At 52.1% G+C, this 18,890-nt stretch overlaps 1 protein-coding gene across 3 annotated transcripts in view; it reads right to left on the minus strand.

Annotated features, from left to right (window-relative positions):
* TASOR2 (transcription activation suppressor family member 2) overlaps positions 1-18,890 on the minus strand; it is a 61,040-nt gene that overhangs the window by 15,819 nt on the left and 26,331 nt on the right. For 2 of the 3 annotated variants that reach the window (XM_030469514.1, XM_030469512.1), the window contains exons 12-15: positions 15,033-15,105; positions 14,868-14,942; positions 4,519-4,755; positions 425-1,346 (exon numbers count right to left, since the gene is read on the minus strand). In XM_030469514.1, the coding sequence (XP_030325374.1) occupies positions 425-1,346; positions 4,519-4,755; positions 14,868-14,942; positions 15,033-15,105 (1,307 nt within the window). The remainder of the gene's footprint in view (positions 1-424; positions 1,347-4,518; positions 4,756-14,867; positions 14,943-15,032; positions 15,106-18,890) is intronic. The other variant, XM_030469513.1, reaches the window with a different exon arrangement.

Consider the following 18,890-nt stretch of genomic DNA (forward strand, 5'->3'; position numbering starts at 1 on the left):
CTGGGCCAGGCTCTCCCCACCCTCAAATTCAAGAATTTCCTCCCCATCTCCAACCTCAATCTCCCCTTTCTCTCCAAGTTTTAACCCATTTCCCTTCTCCTCTCCCTACCCCCCCGTGTCCAAAGCCCTCCCCCAGCTTTCTTGGAGCCCCTTCAGATATTGGAAGGTTGCTCTAAGCTCACCTGGGAGCCTCCTCTTCTCCAGGTTGAACAACCCCTAGCCCTCAGCCTGGCTTCCCAGGGAGGTGCTCAGCCCTCTGAGCATTTGAGTGGCTCTGCTCTGGACACCTTCCAGGAGCTCTGTGTCCTTCTGGTGTTGGGGACTCCACAACTGGGCACAGAGCTCCAGGTGGGGTCTCAGCAGAGCAGAGCAGAGGGGGAGAATCCCCTCCCTTGACTTTCTCTCCCTGTTGCTTTTGACTCACCCGTGCAGCGCTCGGATGACAGTTTTCTCCAGGGCATCATTGGTGTACCTGCTGTCCAAATGGAAGAGATACTCTGCCTCCCACTTACAGGTCACCTTCAGGGACTCACCACACAGGCTGATGGTGTGGGACTTGCTGAAGTCCTCTTTCAACCTGGGGGAGAGCAAACCTCTCCTGTTCCTCATGGTGACAGCCTCGAAGGGCCGCTGGTGCTGGGCACTGTCCTGCTGGTGGCGGAAGGGTAGGACCTTCCCAACAAGAGGTCCTGCCCTGCTGTTCCTTGTCCCATTTCTGGAGGGTGCTGGGCTATGGTAGGGAGCACCTCTGGGATACAAGCTCTTCTTTGAGGTCTCAGGCATGAGTGAGGCATAGGAGTGCTCAGCAGAAATGAAGGAGTGCTTGTTCACCTCGGCAGCTTCTTGAACCTCTCGTGGAGGCACCTCAGGAGGTTTTGTAGGGCTGGTGCTCACATTGGTCTTCCTGCTGGAAATCCCAGGGTTTTTCTCCTTGGTGGCCAAGTTGTTGGAGTCTATTTGATCAGCAGGAGGAAGCTTCTGGGTGGGTGATGCTTTGCCAAGAGAGGTGACTCCCTTTGCCAGCTTGCTCATCCTGTGGTATTCGTGATCGGAAGCGGCGCGTGAGGATTTGGGTTTGCCCTGACCCTGCTCCTCCTTCACGGAGTCATTGGAGGGGCTGTGGGACATGGCCACCATCCCATTGTCCCTAGGGATCAAAAATGGAATACAAGAACCCAGAGCCAGATCAGCCAGCAAGTTCAGGGCATGGGATTCATAGTTGTTCCCCTTGACATCGAAACAGAGATAAGCGACCCCGGGAGGGCAAACCTCACTGGTTTGGCCATCTGCTCCGTGGGGTTGGGAAGAAACTTCACTTGGGAGGGCAAAGGATGGCTCCTTCCACTCTGTATGGAAAAAAAAAGCACAAAAAATGTCAAGGAATAAGTCATAGAATCACAGGAGGTTAAAGGTTGGAAGGGATCTTTGGAGATCATGTAGTGGAAGGGACCTCTGGTGATCATCTCGTCCAAACTCCCCTCCCAGGAGGTTGAGCTAAAAGGAGATGAAATGAAGCAGAGAAAAATGAGCTGGACTCCAGAAGGGCTTCAAAGATGGCTTGGCAGGAAAAAGGTGTTCCTCCAACATGGAATTTTCATTTAAAAAAACCCAAAAATACCTCTGTGATCACACTACAAAACCACCTGCACGGCTGCTACAAAAAGTTCCAAGAGTTGGTATCTAATGGACTTCAGGAAGAGGTTTTAGCCTCAAAAATAAAAGGCAGAGGATCCAGAGTGAACCAAAATACTTTTGGCCTCTACACAGAGTAGTTTTGCCATGAGAAATCCAAGCAGGGACACCTCAGGTGCTCCCTTAATCCTTTTTGATTTTTTGTTGAGTTTTGAGTGTTTCCGTTTTTCTCAGATAAATCCTTTCAATAATCCACAGCTACAAAACACACCCCAGCCCCCAAAAAAGCCCTCTAAAACCATAGAAAAGCCACCTTGCCCTCACTCTTCCCCCTAAACACCCTCTCAAGAAGAGAACCTTCCCCTGAGCTGGACCTCAGAGCACAGGCAGAAACCTGGTGGGTCCCAAAGGCACTCAGAGCACACATTAAAAAATGTCCATGAAGTTTTTTGCCTTAAAAAAACATTTCTCCCCATGGCTCAAGGCAAATCTTAGTAAAACCAGGATGATGTCACTGAACAAGGTTAAGGCTTTCTGTTAAAAAAACAACACATAAAACCCCCCAACTCTTCAGGTGAAACTTTAATAAACCACATCTGTGCTTCAGTCCTACGTGGGACATTGAATTTTTTTTTTAGAAATTAAATTGGGAAAAATTTTTTTCCTCTGAGGGTGGGGAGAGCCTGGCCCAGGTTGTCCAAGGAAGTTGTGGCTGCCCCATCCCTGGCAGTGTCTCAGGTCAGGTTGGATGGGGCTGGGAGCACCCTGGGCTCCTGGGAGGTGTCCCTGCCCATGCAGGGGGTTGGGACTGGATGAGCTTTGAGGTCCCTTCCAACCCAAATCATTCCATGATTCTATTTCCTGGGCAGAAATAGTTCGGGGTGAGGGTGCTGAGCTTTAGAACCAGGTTGCCCAGGAAAAGAGTCTCTGCCCCATCCCTGGCAGTGTTCAAAGCCAGGTTGGATGGGGCTTGGAGCAATCTGGGAGGGAGGTGTCCCTGCCCATGGCAGGGGGGTTGGAATGAGCTGAGCTTTCAGTTCTCTTCCAAGCCAACCCATTCCAGGATTCTCTTTCTTGGGGAGGGAGGGAGGGAGAAATTCTTTGGGGTGAGGGTGCTGAGCCCCTGGGTGCCCAGGTTGCCCCCAGAAGCTGTGGCTGCCCCATCCCTGGCAGTGTCTCAGGTCAGGTTGGATGGGGCTTGGAGCACCCTGGGCTGGTGGGAGGTGTCCCTGCCCATGCAGGGGGTTGGGACTGGATGATCCTTAAGGGCTCTCCCAACCCAAACCTTTCCATGATTCTATGAGAAGTGCCTTGTGAGAAACAGAAATTGAGTATTTCTTAATGCTAAACACTCTGATTTTGCCTTTTTAGCAGTTTCTGGCATTCAGCTGGACCCATCTGACGCTCTGCCCATGTGACAGCACTGCCAAGAACCTCTCTGGGATCCCCCATGGGATGAGGGCAAGGAGGGGTGGCTTTAGGTAATGCTCATGATGATGAGAAGTGCTCCATGTCAGGCAGACATGACCCCAAAAAGACTAAGAAAAAAGAATTTCTTTTTAGAACAACTGCATTTGCAATGCAATGGACTGAAAATGGAGGCAGATTCTGGCTACAAGCAGAGGTCAGAATGCTCCAGCCATGTCCCAAGGAAGTTTCAGAGCTCAAAAGTTAAAACTCAAAGTCTTGTAAACAATTATAGAATCATGGAATGGTTTGGGTTGGAAGGGACCTTAAAGTTCATCCAGTCCCAACCCCCTGCATGGGCAGGGACACCTCCCACCAGCCCAGAGTGCTCCAAGCCCCATCCAACCTGACCTGAGACACTTTTGGCCCAGCAGCTATCCAGGGATGCAAACTGGTGGCTAAGGGAAGGACTCAGAAGTGAGGATTTAGATTGGATATTTGGAAGAAATTCTTTCATGAAAGAGTGGTCAGGAATGGGAACTGGCCACCCAGAGAAGTGGTGAAATCTTCTGCTCTGCCCTGGGGAGAGCACCCCTGGAATCCTGGCTCCAGTTTGGGGCTTCCCAGTTGAGGAGAGACTGGGATCTACTGGAGAGAGGCCAAGGGAGAGGTGGGAGGGTGAGGAAGGGACTTGAGCATCTGTGCTGGGAAGAAAGAGTGAGAGGCCTGGGGCTGTTGAGGCTGGAGAAGAGAAGGCTGAGAGGGGATGTGCTGAATGTCCATCAGTAGCTGAGGGGTGGGTGGCAAGAGGAAGGGGCCAATCTCTTTTTGGGGGTGGCCAGGGAGAGGCCAAGGAAGACTGGGTTGAAGGGAGAAAAGAGGAAGTTGCAGCTCAGCATGAGGAGAAAGTTGTTGAGGGTGAGGCTGAGGGAGCCCTGGCCCAGGCTGCCCAGAGAGGTTGTGGAGTCTCCTTCTCTGGAGCCTTTCCAAACCCCCCTGGCTGTGTTCCTGTGTGGGCTGCCCTGGGGGATCCTGCTGGGGCAGGGGGGTTGCACTGGGGCATCTCCAGAGCTCCCTTCCAACCCTTCACATTTTTTGGTTCCATGAAATCCCCATCCCTGGAAGTATCAAAAACCCAAGTGGCACTTTGGGACATGGTTTAGTGGTGGGGTTGGGTTGGGAGTTGATGACCTTAAGAGATCTTTCCCAGCCTTAATGATTCTGTGTCAACCCCTGTGGTTTGTAGCTCCTCTCATGGTGATTTTTATGGTCACCACCATGTTTTACACCACGAGGACATCACTGGGAGCCTGCAGGCTGTGGGGCAGCAACATCCCAGATCCCAACCCAGACCTTCAGCACTAAATGTCTTCAGGTCCTTCAGCTGCTGCTGTTCCAACCATCTGGGCAGGAGCTGATTGGGATATTAGATGGATCAGCTTTTAAAGGAAAGGCTTCCCCAGGGAACTGAGCTCTTACCACTTGCAGCTTGCTTTTTGGCTTGAGGTTTGGAGGAGCTGTTAGCCACACTTTTTAGCATCTTACTTTTCACTGGATTGACGATGATGTCAGCAACAGGAACCTTTTTCATGTCTGGGCTCTTCAGGACCTTTGATCTCTTTGTTTCCAAGCCAGGATTCTCAGGAGCTGAAGTTTCCTTCTGGAGAGGCTCAGATTGGGGTTTGTGCACGAATTCTGCAGACAGGACTTCTGCACCTGGCACAAAGTAAAGGGAGGGCATTTGTTTTGCTTTGAGACATATTCAGGTTAAAAAGGAGTAAGTGGACCAGAAAATAGTTTGGGCTGGAAGGAAGCTTACAGCTCATCCAGTTCCAACCCCCTGCAAGGGCAGGGACACCTCCCACCAGCCCAGGGGGCTCCAAGCCCCATCCAACCTGACCTGAGACACTGCCAGGGATAGGGCAGCCACAGCTTCTGGGGGCAACCTGGGCAACCAAGGGCTCAGCACCCTCACCCCAAAGAATTTCTCCCTCCCTCCCTCCCCAAGAAATAGAATCCTGGAATGGGTTGGCTTGGAAGAGAACTGAAAGCTCAGCTCATTCCAACCCCCCTGCCATGGGCAGGGACACCTCCCTCCCACATTGCTCCAAGCCCCATCCAACCTGGCTTTGAACACTGCCAGGGATGGGGCAGAGACTCTTTTCCTGGGCAACCTGGTTCTAAAGCTCAGCACCCTCACCCCAAACAAGTTCTCCCTCCCTCCCTCCCTGCCCAAGATCTCCTCTCCATCTCCCCTCTCCCAGATGGAAACCCTTCCCCCTCGGGGGGTCCCATCCCTCCAGGCCCTTGTCCCAAGTCCCTCCCCAGCTTTCCTGGAGCCCCTTCAGGCACTGGAAGGTGCTCTAAGGTCTCCCCATTGCAGCCTTCTCTTCTCCAGCCTCAACACCCCCAACTCTCTCAGCCTGGCTCCAGAGCAGAGCTGCTCCAGCCCTCCCAGCAGCTCCAGGGCCTCCTCTGCACTGGTTCCAACAGCTCCGTGTCCTTCTGCTGCTGGGGACCCCAGAGCTGGACACAGCTTTACCCCAGGGGGGGCTCCCCAGAGTGGAGCAGAGGGGGACAATCCCCTCCCTGGCCCTGCTGCTCACACTGCTGGGGATGCAGCCCAGGACATGGGGGGTTTGATGCCTCTGTTGAGCTTCTCCTCACCCCACACCCCCAAGTCCTTCTCCTCAGGGCTGCTCTCCAGCCATTCTCCACCCAGATTTCTGCCCCCACCCCTGGGCAGAACCTTGCACTTGGCCTTGTTAAACTTCATGAGGTTCATTTTGTTCCACTTCTCCAGCTTGCCCAGGTCCCTCTGGGTGACATCCTCCCCTCCCAACATTTGTTCTCCACCCTTCAGCCTGATGTCATCTGCAGAAGGGCTGAGGTTTCACCCAACCCCACTGTCTGTATCACTCATGATGATTTTAAACACTGCTGTTCCCAGGACAGAGCCCTGAGGGTCACCCCTTGTCACTGCTCTCCATCTGGCCATCCATGCAGCCATCCTGGATATTGTAAAATGTCCCATTAAGGAATGCTGAAGAACTGCTCTAGGTGTGACTGGCAGCAGAGCAGTCTTTAGGGACTTGATTCATGCATCTGACCTCACAGATGGGTTTGGTAGTGATGCAAATCCTCAGTCAGCTGTTATTAAAAATGAAGCATCACACTTTAAGCTGATTAAAATCCTGCTCTCCTGACCTAGAGTTCTCTGGGGATCAGTCACTCCAACCTGCCTGGCACACTTGTGCCTTCAGGGTACATTTTTACCTCTCCAAGAAGCATGCAAGAACCTCTCCCAGCTCCACCAGCCCCATCCCTCAGGCAATGTGACCCAGTACAGAGCTTGTGAATCAGAGGTGACTCCAGCCCATGGTGAACAGACACCATGCCAGCTGCTCCTACCTCTGCTCTGCATGGATGCACTTTTGGGGTGGTTTTGGCTCCTCTTCATCACCAAGGATGAGATTCACCTTATGTTAGAGAGACCCTGAGTGTCTCTGGGGTTAGGGTTGGGGTAGACACTCAAGGTGGCTCAAAAGACTCAGCCCATCCTTGGCAGGGAGAGACAGGAATGGACCAGTGGGATCCTGACTGAAATCCCTTGTCATAGCACTGGGCTCCTTCCCAAGTTGAAAGAGAAACTGTGGAGACATCACCATAAAGCAATTTGGGTGCTCTCAGGAGGTGTCTGCTTGCTTTGGGCATCTAGGAAGACAGTGAGGGGACAAAACTGCTTGTGTTCCCTCAGACTCCTGTCTGGATACCCTGAGGAAGTAGGGAGGGAGTTGGTGGTGTTGATCTGGATGATGGACAACATCATCTCCAGAGGTCCCTTCCAGTTCTGGGCCTCTGGGAAGTGGGTCCCAGTTATTCAGCAATGTCCTGGTTTGGGCCAGGAGAAAGGGGATTTTCTGTCTTGTGCTTTTGCTTTCAGCTCAGTCTCTTGTCAGGAGCTGCACTTGCTGAAATTCACAGCAAGTTTCTCAGGCAGTGTCTGCTGCTGGGACTGATCCCACTCCATGGTTAGAGTTACTGCTGGAGAATGGGCTGCAGAGCCAAGGACACTGCTCAGCTCTGAGCAACATTTGGCCCTCCAAAAGGAGAAAAGGAGTCAAGAGGTCCCACCTGAAACCCTCCTGTGGGGAGGAACAGACAAGAGAAATGACCAGAATTGACCAAACAGAGGATTCCATCCCATACACCTCATCCTCAGGAGAAATTGGAGGGATCCCCAGGCTCAAACCCCTTCCTGCTTCCCCTTCTTCCCCTCTCCCTCTTTGCTTCAGCATCCTGGGAGGATTCCATCCCTTCCTCTGCCTCTGCTCCTGATCCATCCCAGCCTGAATCTGTGTGTTCCTGCCTCCAGCTCCCAACTGCTCCTGACCCCAGGATTCCAGCCTGGACTGTCCCAGGGCTGCCCTGCAGCCTCAGTGGGGATGGGAGAGTTCTTGGGGGAAAGGGGGGAGGAACCTGGGACCAATTTTCCTGTAGATTTGTAGAGATTGAGTCATTTTTCCTATTTCTCATTCCTGTTCCATTAAAGCTGTGTAGTTTAGTTCCCAACCCATCAGTCTCTCTCCCTTATTCTCTCTCCTTTTTTTATCAGGAAGGAGAGAGAGATTAATAGACAGCATCTGTCACTCAGTTTAATTGCCAGGGCAGTGTTAAACCCTGACAAGCACTTACCTCTTTTCCTTCTGTGGGGAAACTGCAAATTGGCCAGTTTCAGCATGGGCTCATTGGAAGTGGCTGTCAGCCCTGGCTTTTTAGGGAAAGAGAAAGCAATGTTAATTTGTTTCTTGGCTGCTTTCCCATTCCTCTCACTGTCCCCCACGGGATGCATCTGCATCTTCAGGGGCTCCCATTTCTTCCTGGTGCTGGTCTCAAGAGTTTGGGTGGATTTCCTCCTGCTCTGCTGCACCCACAGCTTGCTGGAGGAGTTGATGTCTTTTGTGGAGCCATCATCTCTCTGGACCACTGAATGCTTTGGCTTTCCGCGTCTGACTTGGATTCCCACTGATGTCTTGGAAGGAGGAGGCTTCTGGGAGGAAATTTCCTTGGGAGGAAGAGCTGAGGAAAAGCCCACTTTGCAATCAGGCCCTGAATTGTAACAAGGAGGCTGAGCTGCCCCAGTCAAACATCCTATTTCCAGGGTAAAGCTACTGGGATTGGAGAGGTAATGCTGCAGCTGGGAGAAGGATTGCACTGAGCAGTTTTGGAAGCCATCAGGACATCCTTCCTCAGCTGGGGAGGGGAGAGAAGGATGGGGAACTTTGTTGGCTTGGCCAGATGTGGGCTGTGGATTCTGAAGCTTGGTGTACTCCTGGAAGTGCTGTCTGACACACAGGTTGGTGCTGAGTTTGTCCCCCCCTGGAGAATTGGTGGCTTTCTGTAAGGCATAACGAAGTCCAGGCAAAACAGAAGCTATTTTTAATGAGATGTCACTCTCTTCCCTTTTATCTTTTGGATCAGGCTTTTCAGCTGTGAAAGAAAAAGAGAATTTTACTCACATTTCACACACAAAAAAACAGGATTAAATTCCCTGGGTTACCTCACTGCTAGGCACTAAGAGAAGATGAAAGCCCCAGAAGCCAACCTGCAGGACAAAAAGCTGTCCCCAAAGGCCATGTCCTGGTTTGATGGATGCTTGTAACTGCTGGAGGTAAAAAAGAATTGCATGTGGGAGTCAAAAAATGGATTAAACTGAGATGAAAGTCTGCTGGTGTATCAGCAAGACCCATTCTGCAGGAAAATACAGGGTGAGATGGCACAGGCAGTGGTGTGAGACCCTCCACTCCAGCAATTCCTGATAAATCCAATATTTAGGACAGTCAAGAGCTCTGAAAACACATGGGGGGGGGTGGTGGTGGTTTTAAAACCTGTTTAAATGTAGAGTTGTCCATGCAGGGTGTTTTAGACTACCCCCTTCTCACATCATCTGAGTTATCTATGTCTCTTGCTCAGCTCCAAGCTCCAGCAGTTCCATCTCCAGCTCCTGGCAGCATGGATGGACAGACAAGAGCAGGATTGGGAACACCAAGTTCCCCAAGCAGATGTGGAGGCCATATAAATAAAGAATATAAAGCCCTTGGGTGATTTCCTAAAGCTGACCCTACTGAGAACTCTTGGTGTTCCTCCTTTCAGCAGGACTCACACCCTACCCCATCCTGCACATGGTGTGAACAAATTTTAGCTCCACAAAGATCCCTGTGTGATCCTGAAGGTCCCCAACCAGAAGAATTCTGGGATTCAAAACAGAATCCCAGAATGGTTGAGGTGGGAAGGGAGGTCAGAGCTCATCTCCTCCAAGCTCCATGCCCAGGGACACCTCTCATCCAGCCCAGGTTGCTCCAAGCCTCATCCAACCTGGCCTTGAACACCTCCAGGGAGGGGGCAGCCACAACTTCTCTGTTGTGGCAATCTGTTCCAGAGTCTCAGCACCCTCCTCCTGAAGAACTTCTTCCTCAGATCCAGGCTGAACCTCTTCTCCTGCACTTTCAAAACATTTCCCCTTCTCCTAGCACTGGACACTCTTCTGAAAAGTCCCTCTGCAGCCTTCCTGGAGGTTCCCTTCAGGGATTGGGGGGCAGCTCTAAGGTCCCCCTGGAGTCTGCACAATCCCAGCTCCTCAGCCTCTCCTCCTGGCAGAGCTGCTCCAGCCCCTGGATCATCTTTGTGGCCTCCTCTGGACTCATCCCAACAGATCCATGTCCTTCTTCTGCTGGGGACACCAGCCCTGGATGCAGGATTGGAGGTGGGGGTCTCCCAAGAGCAGAGCAGAGGCTGGGAATCCCCTCTCCTGATCTGCTGGCCATGCTCCTCTGGATGCATCCCAGGACAGGGTTGGATTTCTGAGCTCCAGGAGCACACTGCTGGCTCCCGTTTAGCTTCTCACCAACCAACACCCCCAACCAAATCCTTCTCTTCAGGGCTGCTCTCAACCCACTCTGTACCCAGCTTGGCCATGCTGAGGAGTTACAAGATGCTTTCAGTAGGAGGAGCAGAAAAAAGGAGATGGTTTGGAGCAGCAGCTGTGAAATGAAACCCCAGCAGCTGCAGTCCTGGTGCTGTTGGGCTGTGAGGAGCTCTGAGGTCCTCCTGGAGTCTTCTCCAGGCTGAACAATCCCAGCTCCTCAGCCCCTCCTCATGGCAGAGGTGATGTCCAGAGGTGTCCACCCTTGCAGATGTCACCATGGAAGAAGGTTCTGCTTGGCACAGCCCTCAGTGTCTGGAGATACCTGGAGAGCTAGTGTGATCCATGGAGCTCACAAGTCAGGCCCTCAGCACCCTTCCCCATCACCTCTCTTCTCAGCAAAGCAAAGGAGGAGCTTTCTCTTCCCCGCCCACCCGTGGGATTTTCCTCTCCCACTGGCAGTGCTGCTGGTTGTTCACAACAAGCCCAGGCATCCCCATCAGTTGGTTTCCCAGCTCCTGGCTCTACAGGAATGTTGTGGCACATCTCCAGAGGACCAGGTTGTTTTGAAACAGGAAACATTATTCATGCTTTGAGTCAAAATGTTCTTCACCCTCTTTACATCCTCTCCCTGCACCCTTCCTTTCTCTTTTGGTTCATCACACCACCCCCTTCCCACCCCAAATCCCTGCACAGCTCAGCTCATCTCCATCAAAAAAAAAAAAAAAAAGGGGTTTTTAACCCCACTGAGAAGATGTTTGGGATCCAGAGGACGCTCAGGGCTGGCTGGGGCAATGTCACTGCTGGAGGTAGAACAGGAGAGCACCAGAGAGGAAACATCTGGAAGGCACCAAGGTTCAGATGGTGGCAGAGCCCAACACACAGAGTTCCCTCAACACCACCTCACCCCCTGCCTCTGCACCTCCCTCCCAGCTGCTCTCCAGCTCCCAGCCTTTAGCAGCAACATCAACCACAAGCCACATTTGCCACAGCCCCAAACCTTCCTACCAGGCAGCTGCTTATCATAGAATCACAGAATTGGCTGGGTTGGAAGGGACCTCAGAGATCATCAAGTCCAACCCTTGATCCACTCCCACTGCAGTTCCCAGCCCATGGCACTCAGTGCCACATCCAGGCTCTTTGGAAATAGCTCCAGACACGGAGAATCCACTACTTCCCTGGGCAGCCCATTCCAATGCCTGATCACCCTCTCCAGAAAGAAATTCTTTCTCATCTCCAACCTAAACCTCCCCTGGCACAACTTGAGACCCTGCCCTCTTGTCTTGCTGAGAGTTGCCTGGGAAAAGAGACCAACCCCCCCTGGCTCCAACCTCCTTTCAGGGAGTTGCAGAGAGTGATGAGGTCTCCCCTGAGCCTCCTCTTCTCCAGCCTCAACACCCCCAGCTCCCTCAGCCTCTCCTCATAGGATCTGTGCTCCAGTCCCATCACCAGCCTGGTTGCCTCCTTTGGACCTGCTTGCACCATTTTGGCTCTGGGATGCTCCTTATTCCTGGTGTCCTCTCCTGTCTCCATCACCTTCTTCCACAATAACCCTCTTCAGGATAAATACCTTCCTGCCATGGTTCCCTCTCCCTCAGGGTGCTCACAGTCAAATCCTTTGCCCTGGGGGGGTATTTTCTGCCTGTTGGTCAGAAGGATCTCAGTATCTGGGTGGCCACTTCCCACCTCCAGCTTGGTTTCCATTTGTTTTCCTCCTTCACTTTTCCTTCAGGCATCACAGCAACAACTGACTGCTCCTAGGGGTGACCTGGCACTTGGGATCTTCATGAGATCATAGAACATTTGGGGTTGGAAGGGACCTCCAAAAGTCATCTCATCCAACCCCCTGCAGGAAGCAGGGACACCTCCAACCAGATCAGGGTGCTCAGAGCCTCCTCAATCCTTGGATATCTCCAGGGCTGAGGCCTCAACCACCTCCCTGGGCAACCTGGTTTTCTTTCCCCACCCTCATGGTAAAGAACTTGTTCCTGACATCCACTCTAAATCTGCTCTTCTCTAATTTAAACACATTTAGACTGCAGCCTGCCCTTGTCCTCCTGCAGGAGTGTGGAGGACTCATGCAGGGATCTCCTTTACAGCTGCTCTGCCAGGTTTCTGCCTTGTTTTGCTCTTAAGCCAATAAAGTGCTGGGCATTTGGCTGAGCCAAGTCCTCAGTGCCTCACAGGCAGGCAGGGATCTTGTCACCTCTTCCTTGAGCTTTTCAGATCCTTGTCTCTTTACAAGGGTTTATAGTGTCTTCATGAAGCAGAGAATCATTTGGAAGGGACCTCTCAAGGTCACCCAGTCCAACCCCTGCAGTCAGCAGGGACACCCCCAACCAGATCAGGATGCTCAGAGTCTCCTCAAGCCTTGGATATCTCCAGGGATGAGGCCTCAACCACCTCCCTGGGCAACCTGGTTTTGTTCCCCCACTCTCAAGGTAAAGAACTTGTTCCTGACATCCACTCTAAATCTGCTCTTCTCTAATTTAAACCCATTTCCCCTCACCCTATCCCTCCAGGCCCTTGCACACAGTCCCTCTCCACCCTTCCTGTAGCCCCTTCAGACACCACAAGGTCACTCCTGGAGCCTTCTCCAGGTTGAACAACCCCAGCTCCTTCCTGGCTTTGTAGGAGAAGCTGTTCCAGCTCCCTGAGCATTTTCCTGGTCCTCCTCTGGACCCACTCCATCAGCTCCATGTCCTTCCTGTATTGAGGGCTGTATTCAGACTGGTCCTGGAGGAGATTCTGTCTCTCTCCTAAGAGCAGGAAAGAAGGCAGAAGAGTTGCCACAGCACCACAGCCACCTCCTGAGCTGCCTGAGTGAAGGCATCACCCAACTTAGGAGCCCTGCAGACCCTTGAAAAGTTCCCAGCTGGAGGGAGGTTCAGCACCAAAAGGGACCAAGCAAACCATGTTCAGCTTGATTTGAACTTCTGGGGGAAGAGTAAAGAGAAGGTCCTGGGCAGCTTGGTTGGCAGTGCCAACCCTCACTCACCTGGAGGAGGAGTTTGAAACACTCAGGAACTCACACAGAGCTTCTTGGCTTGGTCCTGGGATGGCTCAACAAGAAGCAAGCCAGGAGTCAGGCAAGAGCAAAAAGGGCTCTGTCTGTGTTGCTCTGGGGATCTGCAAGGCCAGAAATGGGACTTTTGGTGGAGTGAGGTGTGTGTGGATGAAGCTGGGCAGGGTGGAGCAGAGCAAGGACTTTTCTGTCCACGAGGGGAAATCCCAGCCTGAACATTTCTGCAGCACAAAACCCACGGACAGGGAGAGCACCTGAGACAACAGAGCTTGAACCTCATTCTCATTTCAAAATCCCAGAGTGGTTTAGGTTGGAAAGAACCTCAAAGATCATCCAGTCCCAGACCCCTGGCTGGGCAGGGACTCACCACCCTCACAGGAAAGGATTTTCTCCTAATGTCTGACTTGAAACCTGGTGGTTCAAGCTGTGCAATTCCTTATTTTCTCTTGTCCAGTTCCTCTGTGTTCACTCTGCATGAAAAGAAGCAACTTTTGGGGGCTACAAGCAGAGGGTTGTCCCAGAGCTGTGACTCACCTTGAGAGCAGCAAAATGTGCTCATGCCTGCCCTGCCCTGCCCACCCCTCATGGTTCCCCTTTCCTTTTTATTCTGCCTTTACAGATCCCACAGAAGAGAAGCCACTGACTGGTGGCTCTTTGAGGACCAATAAAACCCTTTCCCACCTCTCCTCCTCCTGCTCACACCAGCAGTGACCCTTCCTGGAGCTCATTTTACTTGTTAATTCAGCAGAAAACAATTCATTTATATATTTTATTACTTGTTTTAGGGCAGGCTGTTCTCCTGCTGGCTCAGCAAATCCCATCAGCTCCATGCAGGGTCCAGCAAGTGCCATGTGTCCTTTCACACCCTGAGCAGAGCTCCAAGAGCAACTTGAGGAATAGAAGCTCCTGGCTCTGCAAGAGTCAAGACACCTATTCTGGGAGTTCCTGGAGTGCTTGCTGCTGAAAACTGTCTGAGAGGGTGAAAAATTCATTTTTCTTTCACACCCACCAACTTCTTGCAAAGGGCCCAGGGTGTGCAGTGAAGGGGAGAGACACAGGGACCTGGTTTAGCTCAGCTTGAAATGCAGCACAGCTAGAGAGTGGAGAGTGTTTTCTCCTCTTTTTAACACCCTAAAGCTGTAGGTGGTTCTGAGCAGAGAAATCAGCTCAGCATGGAATGGTTTGGGTTGGAAGGGACCTCAAAGCTCATCCAGTTCCAACCCCCTGCATGGGCAGGGACACCTCCCAACAGCCCAGGGGGCTCCAAGCCCCATCCAACCTGACCTGAGACACTGCCAGGGATGGGGCAGCCACAGCAATCCTGGGAAATTTATCCCCAGGATAATCTGTGTGAGGGCTCTGCTTGGGTCAGGTTTCTGTCATCTGGGTCCTTTCAGCCCTGTCCCCTTCTGCAGGGTCAGAACCCCCCAAGTGGGTCAGTTCAATCAGCTGATGGAAGGACTGAAGTTCTCCCATCTTTGGGCATCCTGATGGACACTGGATGCAAGGAGATCCAAATGCCCCTGGTTTGTGCAGCTCTGAAACACTCCCTGGAACAGCACTTGGGGCTTTTATAGCTCAGTTGGAGATAGACTCAAAAAACATATTGTCATAGAATCATGGAATGGTTTGGGTTGGAAGGGACCCCAAAGCTCATCCAGTCCCAACCCCCTGCATGGGCAGGGACACCTCCCACCAGCCCAGGGTGCTCCAAGCCCCATCCAACCTGACCTGAGACACTGCCAGGGATGGGGTAACAACAACCTCAAGAGGAAAAGAGGAAGGGGTAACAACACCTCAAGAGGAAGGGGTCTGGGAGGACTTTCTGGTGAGAATCCCACACCCAAAACACATCTGTAGCTTGGGAAGGGATTTCCCTACCTCTCAGGCACAGTGACCGGGATGAGGTGAACAGGAACAGGGCCAGGAGGCTGAGAGGCTCCTTGGGGTCAAACCCTAGGAAAGAAAGCATCAGGTTTGGTTTAGGGTGAGGTTGCCCACAAACAGAGCAGCCCAGCCCCTGGTTTCCATGCAGCCAGGTCTTACCATCATCTCGTGCCAAGGCAGAGGAGGTGAGGAGGATAAGGACTCCTTGATCTTGTATATATTTGATGATTGCCTACAACAAACACACACAAAGTTAGAGCAGCCACTCCTTTTCCTCCTCAGCACACTTCATACTGCTCAGGGTGACTATCAGCAAGCCCTGATTGCTGCTGAACCTGTGCCAACACCACCCCTATTGAGGAGGACACTGTTTGATCCACACCACTTGGGTCAACTGGGACCTGTAACTAAAAATAAAAAAAGAAGTCTTTCATTTCTGTTGTTATTCTGCTCTCAAATTCCTCCCATCTGTTGCTTTAAAAAAAAAATATATATATATAAAATAAATATGTTTAGCCACACTCATTGTAATTAATAAACAAGGCTAATGATTTCAGTTCAAAAGCTCCTGGGCAGCTCAGCCAGGAATTCCTTCCTGCAGTCCAAAGGGAGGGTTTTCCCAGCAAGGAAAACCAAATCTGGACACCAACATCTGCCAAAACACAAGAGACTGTTCCAGCCTGACTGAAGTTCAGGCCATGCAGCATCAGGAGCAATGAATACATGGAAAAAAACTAATTGCTGTGTCTCAGAGCCTGCCCACAGCTCTGTCTGAGAGCTGGATGACCTCACGTCTCCAATGATGGGGAGGTTTTTGGAGGTTTTCCTTGTGTTTGGGTGTTGCTTGATGCCTCAGCACAAAGCTGGGCTTGGGCTGCCTTTCCCTTCATGGGGAAACCCATTTGGATCTCTTTCTTCCAGGCAGACACAACTTTTCAGGAAAGTTCAGAGGAAACTGGATGACCCCACACTCTGTGAAACTTCACTGCTCAACCCTTCCAGACTGGAGCAATGCCCAAAGCTTCATTTTTCCAGGACAATTTTTGGAAATCCTGACCCATTTCAGTGTCATGTTCACTACTCAGTTCAGTAGCTCCTTGCTTTTGGTTTTTTCCAGCCAGCAGAGCAGAAGGTATCAAAAAAGCTCTTCCAACCCAGCTGAAGGAAATGGCTGTGGCTTCTCACCCACGGGTTGGATTTTTAGGCTGGGGAGGAGGAGAAATCAAACCTCAAAAAGAGAAATAAAAGCAATAAATAAAGCAGCAGCTACCTGACACACCACCCAGCACCCAGTCAGGCTCTGCACTAAGTGTGGTTACACCACTGCAAGGGAAAGGAGATGGAGGGTTCCCACTCCTGGGAATTCCCCCATAGTGAAGCAGCAGCTAAAAGGAGGGAAAAAGAACCCCAAAAAGGGGCTGTGGCTGTTTGCCTCACTGAAATATGGATCTTAATCCAGCCTGGTAGATACAGGAGGGTGGGGAAGTCCAGGGAAATGGTCCTGATGACTTTAATTCCAGCTCCTCATGGCCAAAACTCAACCATCCCACCTCTCCCAAACCCTTCTTATGAGCCCAACTCAGGCAGGATCCAGGATTTTTAACCCTCAGTGGCTGCAAATCTGGTGGAATGCACCAGAAGAGATGATCAGCACAGCTCCCACCAAGACTCTGAGGTACTGATCTAAAGATTTTTTTACTGGGGAGAAGGAAGAAAAAGAGACAGCAGAGAGAAGCTTGTGTCCCTTCAGACCACAGAAGTTCTGGAATTTTTTGGGTGGAAAAAAACCCTATAAGATCACTGAGTCCCTTCCCCAAGCACTACCAAGGCCACCCCCACCCCATGTCCCTCATCCCCACATCCCCAGGGCTCTGAAACCCCTCCAGGGATGATGGGGACTCCAGCCCTGCCCTGGGCAGCCTGGGCCAGGCCCTGAAAACCCTTTTGGAGAAGAACTTGTTGCACATACCCAGGCTTTGAAACCCCTCCAGGGATGAGGACTCCACCACTGGGCCAGGCCCTGACAACCCTTTCCAGGGAGAAATTGTTCCTCATATCCAATCTAAACCTCCCCTGGAGCAACTTGAGGCCATTTCCTCTTGTTTTATCACATCTTCCTAGGGAGACCAACACCCCCCTGGCTCCAACCTCCTCTCAGGGGGTTGCAGAGAGTCAGGTCTCCTCTCAGCCTCCTCAGCTCCCTCAGCCCATCCTCAGAAGATCTCCATCCCCTTCTCCTTGCTCTCCAGACCCTTCCCCATCTTCCCCAGCCCCTTCTCCATCTTCTATAGAACCTTCTCCTTTTTCTCCAACCCCTTCTCCTTGCTCTCCAGACCCTTCTCCATCTTCTCCAGCCCCTCCTCCATACTCTCCATCCCCTTTTCCTTGCTCTCCAACCCCTTCCCCAGCTCCATTCCCTTCTCTGGACACTCTCCAGCCCCTCAATCTCCCTCTGCTCCTCAGGTCTCCAGAACTGACCCCAGGATTGGGGGTGCAGCCTCCCCAGTGCCCAGCACAGGGGGACAATCCCTGCCCTGCTCCTGCTGCCCACCCCACTGCTGATCCCAGCCCATCCTAGTCAGGATGCTGGTGGCCACCTTGGCCACCTGGCCACACTCTGCCTCACATTCAGCCCCTTTTTGACCAACACCTCCAGGCCCTTTTTTCCACCAGGCAGCTTTCCAGTCACTCTTCCCCAAACCTGGAATGTTGCTGTAGAAGGGAGATTCTGAGGGACAAGACTCAAGCAGTTTTTCCTCAGGGCAGAAGCAGCCCCTGCATTTAACCTCAATTCACCTCTTACTTGCAGACTTGGGAAGCAGCTGGGAAATGTTCCTCCTGTTCCCAGAGAAACCCCTCACACCCAGATTGTCAGGCTGCAGGATTCCTGCATCTCTAAAGAGCATAAGATGGGTTTTTTGTGGGCTTTTTGGTGTCTCCACTGCCTTTCTCTGCACACACTCCAACCCCTCCATGTCCTTCTTGTCATGAGGGGCCCAGAACTGACCCCAGGACTGGAGGTTCTGAGCACAGGGGGATGATTCCTGCCCTGCTCCTGCTGGCCACACCAGTGCTGATAGAAGCCAGGATGGTGGTGGCTTTCTTGCCACACTGGTGGCTCCTGTTCACCCACTGGTGACCAACACCCTCAGATCTTTCTCTGCTGGGCCCTTTCCAGCTGCTCTGCCCTAAGCCTGGAGCTCTGCATGGGGTGGTTGTGCCCCAGGGCACCTTGAGCCTTGTTAAATCTCATGGAATTGAGCTCAGCTCCTGGATCCAGATGCTGGGAACCTCCAGATGAGCTGCAGCATGGATAAATCTGGGCCTGAAGCAGAGATCCAACTGATGCTGCATTGTTCAGGGCTGCCTGGATGTGAAGGGAGATCAAGATTGGTTTGGTGTCCCCTTTTTTCCTTTCTTTCCTCTCATCTTACCAACAAAAAGCAGTTTCATCAAGACTTTAGGGAGTCCAAGTGTTTTTCTGACAAGGATTCCTCAGCAAACCCTTGGTCTGGAATGTTATGGTTGGGAATCAGAGAATCACAGCATGGTTTGGGTTGGATCCTTAAGGACCATCAAGATCCAACCCCCTGCATGGGCAGGGACACCTCCCACCAGCCCAGGGGGCTCCAAGCCCCATCCAACCTGACCTGAGACACTGCCAGGGATGGGGCAGCCACAGCTTCGGGGGGCAACCTGGGCAACCAGGGGCTCAGCACCCTCACCCCAAAGAATTTCTCCCTCCCTCCCCAAGAAATAGAATCCCAGAATGGTTTGGGTTGGAAGGGACCTCAAAGCTCATCCAGTCCCAACCCCCTGCATGGGCAGGGACACCTCCCACCAGCCCAGGGTGCTCCAAGCCCCATCCAACCTGACCTGAGACACTTCCAGGGATGGGGGCATCAACTGGGAAGTGCAACAGCACTTCCAAGCAGCTCATGGGATGCTTCCAACTGGGAGTGAGGTCAGGATGTGCCCAGCAAGCCATGAGTCACAAACCCTGAATCTACAGGAAGC

Source organism: Calypte anna, chromosome 1 (genome assembly GCF_003957555.1).
Source record: "Calypte anna isolate BGI_N300 chromosome 1, bCalAnn1_v1.p, whole genome shotgun sequence".
Classification (NCBI taxonomy): Eukaryota; Metazoa; Chordata; class Aves; order Apodiformes; family Trochilidae; genus Calypte; species Calypte anna.